Genomic DNA, 12,076 nt, shown 5'->3' with positions numbered 1-12,076 from the left:
GATATCCCTTGTCTGCACATATATGCACTTTGGCACTCCACATATTGTGTAAATTTCTTAAAGCACTATAGCACTTTGGTATTATTGCATTGTAATCAAATGTGTTATATGCCCTTCAGATTTTTTAGGTGTGATTAACACTGTATTTTATTTATTGTAAGCGCACTCACTATTCCTTATTACCTATTTAGCACTTAGGAGATCTCACCAGGACTCCCAGTGAGTTGCAGCTATTTGTTTCGATTTATATTGTGTATGCTCGCTATACATATATTTTCCTCCTTGTGCACCATTTAACCTTCCGTCGATATGTACATGATTGTGACAAAATTGCCACGGGTAATGGTTGAAGGTTTTTTAGTACCGGTATTTAATTTTAATTTTTTTGCATCCATGTTATATTAAAACATTTTTTTTTATATGATGTCTTGTTACTGCATTCTTGAGTCTTTAAAGCATTGCGTGTTACCTGAAAAAACCCAAGAGATCTATTTTAATCCTCAGTTCTCGCTCTCACAAATGTTTATTTTTCAGGCAAAAAGCTGTGTTATTGGAGAGCGCTGCTTGAGGACTGCTTCTAGAGGGATCCTGAGATCTGCCATGTCTTCTGTGTTTGGGATTGAGAACTCTGCATCTGGAGTGCTAAGGAGAGCTGTAGAATTGGACACCAGTGGCCGGTATCAGGAGAGTCTTGTGTGCTACCAAGAGGGCATTGACTTGCTAATACAGGTTTTAAAGGGTCAGTGAAGGGACAAAAACATGTGGAAGTGCAGAGTACATCATTCATAATTTCACAAATGACAGTGTGTTATCAATTAATTACATACACATTTTTCATTTAAATTGAAATTAATTTTGATCTTAGATGGATAATTTAAGCACCCAAACAACTTTATCTTAATGAAGCCGTTTTAGGAGTACAATAGGTGGACTAATAGTCAAGTATTTGTTACAAGACAAGTTGGACACCCAAGAACAGAAAGTGCAGGGGGCCACACTCAAACGAGCTTACATTCTAGAGGGAGTTAGGATGTATTTCATGTATGGGAAAAAGTAGGTTACTAGAATAGTTTACAATGAATGGTTCGTTTTTTGGATGACACAGTTTTAGGAGAGGAAACAAGGTGGATTACCAAGGTGTGGGAAGGAAAGTTATTAACCGTTTAAAAAAAAATAATAATAAGGGGGGCGGAGCCTGACCTGCAACCGAGCAAGACGTGCTCTGCTTGAGCTCTCACCAACCGACGACAAAAACGCCTGAAATCAGGGGGTGCAACCGTGAAAACCTCACATAACGAGGCTACACTAATTGGGGAACCCAGTATGCACCCGCAGATACCCAACACGTCACCCGGAATGCCCGGGATTCAAGGCGGAAGGCTGAGGCCTACGAGAGTGACCGGGCTGGGAGGACGGCCGCTTCCCGCTCATCACTCTGAGCCACAAGCAGGCACTAACCAAACCCCCCCCCCTACGGACCGGTGGGGGTTATCCCGGTCCCCGCCACAAAGAACTGGACCGGTCTCCGACCTGCTATTGAAACCGGCAGCTAGAGCAGACGGACCGGAGATACAGGCCTCTAAGATGGCGGACACAAGCGACGACCTAACCAAGGGCAATCAGCAGCAACCTGCACCACCCGAACCCAATCTCAACACAAGAGACTCACTGGACCGGATTTTTGAGAGGTTCTGGGCTTAGCTTTGGGCCCACACACGACCAGCTGCAGCCAAACCTCCTCCTGATCCGACCACAGCACAACCCAGCAGCACCGAGGGGACAGGGAAGCCTCTAATGGGCGCTACTACCGGTAAATCTTATATAATCCACATAAAACGCCCGCCTGGACAGAGGGCAATGAGGGGACTCACCCGCAGGTACCGGCCACACAGGCGGAGGGCCGTAAGCAACACACGGAGACACAAGCCTGACATACGCAAGACCCAACGCACCCCCTCGACGGGGATGATCCTGGACCTGGAAGGACCCCAGGCTCGTGGCCTGAAGGTACAAGCCCTCGCAATAATCCGGGGCTATGGAGGCACCGCGTCCACAAAGGGCTGTACAGCCGACCAGCTGACTACCTCTGAACGATCCTACACTCAGCTCCGCTCAGGGATCGGGTGACAAGGCTGGATAGGGAAGGCAGCTGCAAGCTGGTGATGGAGCTCCACGCAATGGGACTAACATGCTAAAACTATGCATGATCTTTCTACTACCTATTGGGACTCTATGTAACTTCGTACCTTACCATACACCAGCTCCCACCACCAACACTTCACAACATGTTTAGCATCTTATAGTAAAGAGTGTGCCCCTAGCTAGAAACGCTGGCGCAATTGCTGATTTTAGAATGCTCACTATCATCGTGCACTTAGATACTCAATCTTGTCACTCAAACCTGTACACCACACAGCAATAACCGTCATAGCATTACTCTGTTTTAATGTATTTGTTGTTACTCAGAGGTTCTTGAGATATAATTTGTTAGCACAATTTACTCCTACAATAGTCAATGTATGCCTACATACAATCTGCTTGCCTACCATGTAACCTAATGCTCTTTACTTAACATGTCCAAAGCGAGTACAGCTTGTTATTTCAGTCTAAGCAAAATCTATGTATGTTTGACGCTCAAAAACAGCAGTCTAGATGTACCGACGAAATTACCTACAGTCATGAAGCAGAGTTAGCTGTTCAACCTTCTATAGCCTGTTTAACACATCTATGTCTACAATGTTATGCATGCTATTACTCGTGATTTGTAACACTACTTAACTATCATCATCTTCTTGTTTATTACGCTTACAAAAAAAAAAAAAAAGTGCTGTCAACAATTACCGCGACAATGTATAATTTGTATTTTTACACTGGCATGTATCTGCTGTCGTGAAAAACAAGCATGTCTGTGAATTTAAAGCACTGCAAAAATAAAGAATTGAGAAAAAAAAAAAATAATAATAATAATTTTAAAGGGAACACTGTAGACACCAAACCATCTACACCTTAATATAGTGGCTCTGGGGAAAACAGTCTGTCCCTGCAGAGAAAAGGCAGTGTTTACACTGCTGCCTAATACCACATCTAGAGTGTAACAGACCGATTTGCACACAAGGTTAAAAAACGTTTAGGCGATATTCCCCTTTCCAGATGCACAGGCAGCTACTGCAAGCACCAATCTCCCCAACTGCAAACTACACCAATCCTCCAACTCCCGAACAGGAAACACACGAACACTGGAAACAGCCGAACAGGAAAAGCATACAATCAGCTTAGACTCCTGGCAATCAACATACAATCCAATTCCCCCAATAACGAGATGACACTTCGTTTTGAGGGTCAAGCAGAATCTGGTTTACTGGGGCTAACTGCCCGGCTTTTTTCAGGTCTCCCACCTGGTGGACACTCCCCTAGGGGACCAGATGGAAGACTGGTACACAAAGAGTAAAAGGACCAATCACAGACTTACACATTTCAACAATCCCACAATGCATCACAATCCCTCCTCTCTGGCCTGGAGATAATTGGGAAGTAATCCAATTATCTCCAAGGACAGAGGCAAAACTCCATTACACACATTTTCAGTAAAAAGACATAAAATTACATACGGTTACATTGATCACATAAAACATACACATTCTACATATCCCCAGATAGCTTAGATCTGAGCGCACATTATTACCGAATGGCGCTCAGATCACATACATACAGTTAAATCGCCATGGAGCCAAAGTCTTTCCGATAGTCTTTCGTTACACGAATAGGCTCCATGGCATGGCTATCTGGGGTGATGCTGTTCATACGGTTAAACTACCGAATGAACAGTCATTCGGTTCCACTACCAAATGCAGAGGTAAGGAGGCTGGCGGCTCAGCGGTGTTCGCGCAAATAAGTGTCCGTTTTCAGTTCCATAGTTTGGGCGCTGAACACCGCTGGCCGTTCGGGAGTTAAAATGGACGCTGCCATGTGTTCGGCAAACAAACAAAGGCCACCCAGCGTTCGTCAATTAAGCTGCGGTTAACCGCAGCTTCTGGGCGGTCAATTGACAGCACACTCCAGTTCCCAGGTGGTCGATTGTTCGGTACTTTGTACGGTAGATCGAACACCCCGGCAGAAAGGCACGAATACGCCTTTCTGCAGGGAAAATAAAAGGTTTTAAATGCCGGGCCATAGTCTAAAGGGAGCAGGCGAGCAACCAGGCTCCTCCAGTGGACAGTGGCGAGGCTGGTTCCGCCACATAGAGGTCTTTCTGTATGCTCTGCAATTAGAAGCTGAATACGTTCCATAGAGGTGCATTGGGTCAGGGGTTCTCTACGCGAAGATGCGGATTGGTGCAGTGCTATGATTTGCGCGCAGCGCACTAGTCTCCTAATGCTTGATGGTCTCAGACTGGATGGCGGCAAGAAATCAGGCATGCTGGAAGAACAAAAGTAGGTTAATCTAATATTTTAGTTCATGGAGTGGACATGTCATTAATGTAACTTATTACTAGGACCCTAGAAAATTAGGAATGCATGTTTGTATTCCTAATGCTATATTATTTCTTTAAATATTTTAAAATATAGCATTGAAGTTTTAAAAAACGTGCATGTAAAGGCTACTCATTGTCATTACATGTGGAACAATTATCAATTAATAAATGCACAAATTCTAAATTGTAGATGGACTGAGCCATGTGTACGTAACATTAAACAGTAACGTGTAATTTGTTCCAAAGACAACTAAGGAAGTGTGTAATCTCTGCCTTAACCATATCTCCTGTATTGGTTAGGCTTTGGGTGGCCAAGGTTGCTAGTTCAGTTTTAAACTGTTTGAAAATGGTGTAATACTGACTGGAGGGACTAATTAAATTGCCGAATAGTAGTATATTACTTTATCATTTCACAATTCTCTTAACTGATGTATTGATCACATTGATTTTTTTTTTCCCTTAGCCACTAAAGATGATGCAAAAAGAGCCCATTACAGACAAAAGGTAACAGACTACATGGAGAGAGCTGAAAAAATCAAACACCACGTGCTTAAAGAGAAGGAAGGTCAGATACAAAAGGATATTGCATTTTATTTTATATGTATGCTGATCGTATATTTGTGGGGGTGTCCAGGTCATACACATACTTTAGTTTGCTCTACAGTAAATAATCCTTTCAATCTGTGTCTCTCCAGTTACAGACTTCCCAATACAGCTCATTGGGAAGTCTTTGCAAGGCAGGTGCTCAGGGAAATTTCTGCCTTTTGAGTTTAGCTTTAGTGAGTAACAGGAAAATACTGTTTGTCTGATTGACAGCCACGGTATAACCAGGCTAATATATAAAAGTGCCAATCTAGATTGAAATCTGCACTGTTTTGTAAAACGAGAACAATCTTCACACATAAAGCAGTTCACCAAGCTAAAGTGCTTCAGTGGTCTTGGGTGTTCCTTTTAATGCTTTACAACTTTCTTAGAAGTTATTTCCCCTGAAATTCGCATTACTCTGGAACTCATCTGTTTAGAAAGGCTTTTCAATCCTTCCATTAATCTTTACACATATAGTTCCACAATACTCACTATCTAGTCAGCATGCTGCTCATTCCAGCTTGCAGTAATACTGCATACCTACCAACAGCCTTAGTTTGGAAAGGCACTTCAGATTTGGGGCTCCTATCCAGCCATCTTGGGTTTGTTCCCTGATGTCCTGCTTCTAAGCACACCAAATGTCCCCAATAAGCACAGTCCAGGGCAAAGTACACTTCGGCAACCCGTTAGTACTTGGGCAGCCATGCAAATCCAGACTCACACAGCCCACAGTCACCTTCATACCCCCCACCCGCCATCCCATGCATAGTCTACCTACACCATTTCCTACATTCATTTATACTTTACAAAGTTGGGAGGTATGTTATTACAGCCAGGCTGTCATTCCAAAAGTTGAAAAATACAGCTAAGGGGTATTGTTGCGGTATACAGTGTTACTGCACCCATTGGATCATGATAAAAACAGAGCTGTATTTAAATATAGCAATTCTATTTCAGAATGCTCAATCTGTAATTATCACCAGGGAAACCATTAGAATGAAACTGGCTCAGAACTACTCTTTCTAAATATGACTTACAGTCTAATTTAATTCTGGGGCTTGGTGTTTCATGTATATACATATGTGAAGGGGATCATTCTAAAGCAATTCCAATGCCATATATCAGTACATTCTAATTTTTATTTATTTTTTTGTTTGTTTTTTATTACAGAAGGAAAATATCATAAGCAAATCAAGATTTTAGAAAATTCAACAGGGTATAGCTATGAAAATCTATTCAAGCCATACATAAATGAAATGCTCACAGAAGTGTGGGTAGAAGATCCTTACATCCGATACGTGCATCAGGTAGGTATATAGTATGGAAGGCATTTTGCATTTCCTAGGTGCATTTGTTTTATCCCTCACTATATGTCCTGTGCATCTATTTCTGTATTTTCAGCTGTATAACTTTTTACGTTTCTGCGAAATGCTTATCAAAGGACCTTCAAAAGTCAAACAAATTAACCTACTAACTTCCAGAGATGAGGTAAGCATTATCTAGATTTCAAGAGTTTTTTTTGGAATGTACATTAGATAATTATTTAATAAGACTTTGTCTTCTTTTGAGTAAATAAATATTCACTATGGTTTAGTAGTAATATAGCAAATTATGATTTCTTGTTAATGGGCAGTTTATAATAGAGACTCTTCTTAATATACATGAGCATTCTGTTTTCAAATGATCAATAAGTATAGTTTGCAGGAAAATAATCGTTTTAGCACAGCCATATATAGTCTAACAATAATGACTCTTTAGCAAACCATAAAGTGTAACCTTAAGCTACTATGTATTGGATCAGGAAAATGGTAAAGATCAGCAGTGCAGTGGCTTGCAAGAGATCAAGAATTCCCTGCTGGATTATGGTGTAACATTGGATGTCACTTTCTCTTCATCCATCCACGACCGAGAAATTAGGTAGGTATAAATCATATGTCTGGCTTTAACATGCAGACTAGTGTTAATTAAACATAGCCGAAGGATCCCAACTTATTATATATTAATGATTTATAACATTCACAACTGCAGGTTCAACAATGGTTGGTTGATTAAGATTGGAAGAGGACTTGACTATTTTAAGAAGCCTCAGGTGAGTGTGCTCATGGATTAAATTAAATACTTAAAAATGTATTTGCTTACAGTGCAGTCCTATTTCTTGTATTTGTTATCAGCATCTCCACACTTTGCTAAAATATTGGCTTACACCATTATCAGCTACAATATACTACAAGCAATGATAAAGATATAATGCCATACAGGCTATAAAGCACATCGTGCCTTTAATAAGTATTTGACCTTATCAATATTGCCTAGTTGCATAGTTTTATAAAGGTGACAGAGTCCTGTAGATCCCTGCAGGTTGGCTGTAATATTATTAAAGGGACAATAAGGGAACCAATACCACTTCAGCTCATTGAAGTTGGCTGGGTGCATTGTCCTGACCAATTAACCCTGCAATCTAAAATTTAGCAGTTTCAAATAAACTGCAGTGTTTACATTGCAGTGTTAAGTCTGCCTCTAGTTCCTGAAAAAAACCTCAAAATATCAACTATATCTAATATACCATATAATAATAGCAGCACTGACCATAATTAACCGACACTGGCTACAAACCATCTCCCCTAAGACCCAAGAATGTATAGACCAAATTAAAAAACAAAACGCAATGAAATCATGGTGCGAAAGGCACTTCAGCCCTCCACATTTTGGGTAGAAGCATGGGAGAGATGGGACCAATACGCAGAATTGAACAATACCTAACGCTCAAACTCCAAAGCCAACCTCAATGTCAACTGAGGCCAGCTTTCAGAGGACCGACTCCAACAGCTGTGTTCATTCCACCCAAACACAATTGTACAAGGTAATTCTTTGGAAGGCAAAGATGAAATTAGTATATGTTACACCAGGGGTAGGCAACCTATGACACGTGTGCAATGCACGGCACTCAAGGTGTCTTTGCACGGCACTCAAGGCTGCCAGAGCCAAACAGGCTCTGACCTATCAGGAGTCCCAGTGAAATTTCAGATATCTGATAATACGACAGGGTGGTAAAGAACAATCCTAAATGTATGCATTGCAGCACGTAGAGGAAGTGATCTCAGATTACTTTATTCCAGCACTTGTGAAAGGGAATCCACATTATAGTCGAGCAGCCTGCAGCTGCTGTTGCAGCTCATGTTCTTGAACTTTACCCGACCAGCCTGGTCCCCACTGGAACCCAGAGAAGCTACCCACACTGCTAGATAAACACAGAAATGCAGAATAACCCTCCCCTTATACAAATAATACGAAAAGTCCACCCACAAACTCAACACCACTGATAATACTCATTCCTGCACACAACCCCACATGCAGCCTCTCACATGCAATACACCAAACAACCCCACACATACACACACTACCAAACACACAATGTGACAAATCCATCCACACATTGACGGAACTACTGTGGTTGCAGGGGTCGCAGCTGCAACCGGGCCCGTCACTCCAAGGGTGCCACTGCAGCCATATTGAAGGGGCCTATCGGGTGGCCCATGCTCTTGATGATGATGACCATGTATTCCTGGCACGGTCAGCGTTGCGGCGCTTCAAGAGCAGGACCAGGCCCCAGTGATGATGACAGAGCTGGGAGGAAGCCGTCACTTCCTCCCAGCTAACAGAGCGCCCCGTGGGAGGAGACCGCTGGGGAGGAGAGGAGGCATGAGGCAACCACTGGACCCCAGGAACGTCACCCTCCTGCACCTAAAGGGTTGGAAACAGGAGGGTGACTATTTTTTTTTCTTTTAGCAGTTTGTGTGTGTGTGAGAGACTGTCTGTATCAGTACATATGTGTGTCTGTGTGTGTATATGTCTGTATGTATATCTGAATGTTTGTCATTTACTGTGTCTGTGTATCTGCATGCGTGTCTATATGTGTGTCTGTATGTGTATCTGTTTGTCTGCATGTGTAACAGTGTGTGCCCCTATGCATGTGTGTCACTGTTTATATCTGTATGAGTGTTATTCTGTGTGTCGGTGTATCCGCGTGTGTGTCTATGTATATGTAGAAGTGTCATTCTGTGTGTCTGTGTATTAGCATGTGTGTCCGTTCTGCATGTGTATGTGTAGTACAAATGTAGGGGCGGGGGAAGATGCATGGGGGGGGGGGGGGGCCCAGGGCACTTTTCACACCGGGTCCCTGTGGTTTCTAGTTATGCCTGTGCATCCAAACACACAATTCCACAAGCAGCCCCCATACATAGCCCACATTCATAGGTATCATACACGATACCACAAACTACTCATGAACATATACAATATAACAGACCAAATACGCACAAATACAACGATACAAAGCAACTGCAGTATAAATAACACAACATGCACACCTCAATTTAAAAAAAAAATAGGATGGGCATGCTACGGGACATCACAATCCTATTTCGGCACAGTGCTGCTCAATGGTTGCCTACCCCTGTGTTTCACAATGCTGTCACTAGCAACCTGGTACCAACCAACCAGATACACAAACCAGGCCCCAGACAAAGGCCTAGTACCCTAGATCGAATACTCTTTGCTCCATATCCAAGTGAAATGTAAACTTCATGTTCGTTCATGTTTGTACAGACCAGGCCACACAACCTACAGCAAGGAACCTAACCTTGGGTCCGGAGTTACAACTCTAGTATGTATCTCAACCATGAGCTTAAACCATTATTTTGTACCCAGTAACTGGGAGGTTCAGAGACTTCTGAATGTACATTTCATGTTTTTTGGCTCCGATAAAATATAATGCCATGTAGTAAGCCATAAGCATGTTCAATGGTGCAAATGTAACATGTAACATTATCTGGTATGATGATGTCTCTTCCCTACATCCCTTATTCCTTTCTGTACCCTATTCTTGAAAACCAATCAAAAGTAACTGTAACGGATCTGCTGGCACCCCGACCGAGTACCTTCCGCTGATGGATGCTCCTAGTGCTTTCTGAGGTCTCCAAGCACTCCGCCTGACACCATAACCACTGCAGACCCCACGAACCGCCGCAGCTTGGTTGGGGTCTCGCCGTCTGCACCTACTCTTGACCCAAGACCAGGGTCCAGCTTCCAGTAGGTCGACCTCTCCGAATTCCAGAGAACAGGAACAAGCTCCTAGCAGAGCTTAGTGATTATACCCTGGGAAGTATAGTGATTATAGCAATCCCCAGAGTGTAGTTCTCCAATCCCCCAAACATGAGCCGAAACTTCATGAAGGTACAAGATGATCTGACTCCAATGAGCGTTTATTACTTCTTTTATACAAGTTTTCAGGCCAGAAGCACACCCCCTGGACCTGGTGGTAAACTGTGACAAAAGGGACACAAACCAATGGGAACACTAATTAACATAATAACACTCCCACATACACAATGAAATCCCTCCTCTCCATCCTGGAGATAATTGGCTTAAGGCACTGCAGTAAACTTAATTATCTCCAGGTACAGAAAATTTTACAGCAAAAATACGTTAAAGTACAAAAAAATAAATAATTCTTATTATATTACACAGAACCTCCACATTTAACCTATCCCCAGATAGCTCGGATCTGAGCGCCCAATATAGGTGAACAGCGCTCAGATCCCATGAACAAAGTAAATTTGCCATGAGGTTAAAGTTTTGGGGAAGCCTCTTTTGACCGACCGCACGCTGGATTTCCTGCCCAAAACAGTTCCACAGAGTTTGGCTGTGCGGCCGGTCTATTTCCAACCGTAAAGTCAGTTTACATAGAAAAAACGACTAAGTCCCATTCGAATGCACGAATGTTCGTGCAAATGGACTTTTTTTTTATTTCTTTTTTTAACTTGGTGGATGATTTTACATGCTGGTTTAGATATATTTTGTCAAGAAAGCAACTGCAAGGAAGGTTCACTACTGTGTCAAACCTTCTCCGTGTGGAGCGGATTTATACTTGATATATCTGGCCTGATTGTTTACCAATGTACAAAATTATAGTACCCCTAGTGAGGGCACACAGGGCCCTAAGACCCATACCGGCCCCAGAAGACCAGCCCAGGGACATCATTTGCTGCCTGGACAATTACCAGCTAAAGGAGGAAATACTGCGCACAGCACGCCGCATGGGAACCATACGCCAAGAGGGGCAAAGCATATCCATATACCAAGATCTGTCCCGCTATACACTACAAGCAAGGCGAGCTCTACGCCCTGTGACCTCAGCGCTACAACAAGCAGGAATTCCGTACCGATGGGGCTACCCATTTTCCCTGACAGCCAGACAAGGCCCGGATCAACTAACGCTGAGAAAAGCAGAAGAAGTCCCAAGCTTTCTACGCACCCTAGGCCTCCCACCAATACAGGTACCCGATTGGCTAACAAGGTCATTCCTCCAGCAACCACCAGGACTGCAGCAACCACGCAGACAGGACCAAAACCCTCAAGGGCCCCAGCACCAACGCCGCCGCGACTATAACCCGGGCCAGGCGAGGCGTGAGCGGTAAACAGACCATCAAACAACCAGGGGGGGACTCAAGGGCGGCAGAGAGAACACACCGAACTGTGAGTACCAACTATAGACGCACACACAAGTACAAGCTAGAAAGATTGGGGCGGGAAAGGGTAACCGGGGGGCCTGAGGGGACTACCGCATAATACCACACACAACTTTGAACTAGAAGGGAGGGAACTGGACTCTTGGGGAGGGGAATGGGAACAAAGGTCGGGCCAGGCCAAGGGGCCAAAGAGGTTATGGACGAACTAACACCTGACGCCCAAGCTCTACGGAACCGCATGGCACACAGGAAGGACACAGAATGCACGCACAAATGGAGCCACACTAGGGACGGGAGGGAGGGCCAGGGGAAAAGGGCAGGGGGGGAAGGGCACGGGCTTCGCGAGCACAAAGTGCAAACACAGACGGCAGTAAGCATACAGAGGGAGGGGAGAGGAAGGAGGGCTGGGGGAAGAAAGGGGGGAAAGGGGAGACAGTGAGAGCATGAAAGGGGCAAGGAGAGGGCGAGGAGGGAGGGAGGGGATCACTACAAC

At 43.7% G+C, this 12,076-nt stretch overlaps 1 protein-coding gene across 7 annotated transcripts in view; it reads left to right on the top strand.

Annotated features, from left to right (window-relative positions):
* The window catches only part of MITD1 (microtubule interacting and trafficking domain containing 1), a 214,485-nt gene that overhangs the window by 193,998 nt on the left and 8,411 nt on the right, over positions 1–12,076 (top strand). For all 7 annotated transcript variants that reach the window (XM_063458788.1, XM_063458798.1, XM_063458732.1 and 4 more), the window contains 6 exons: positions 535–739; positions 4,935–5,036; positions 6,227–6,363; positions 6,458–6,544; positions 6,858–6,973; positions 7,085–7,145. In XM_063458788.1, the coding sequence (XP_063314858.1) occupies positions 601–739; positions 4,935–5,036; positions 6,227–6,363; positions 6,458–6,544; positions 6,858–6,973; positions 7,085–7,145 (642 nt within the window). In that variant the 5' untranslated portion in view covers positions 535–600. The remainder of the gene's footprint in view (positions 1–534; positions 740–4,934; positions 5,037–6,226; positions 6,364–6,457; positions 6,545–6,857; positions 6,974–7,084; positions 7,146–12,076) is intronic.

This window comes from Pelobates fuscus, chromosome 1 (assembly GCF_036172605.1).
Source record: "Pelobates fuscus isolate aPelFus1 chromosome 1, aPelFus1.pri, whole genome shotgun sequence".
In the NCBI taxonomy this organism is placed as follows: Eukaryota; Metazoa; Chordata; class Amphibia; order Anura; family Pelobatidae; genus Pelobates; species Pelobates fuscus.
This window is presented reverse-complemented; position numbering and strand designations above follow the sequence as displayed.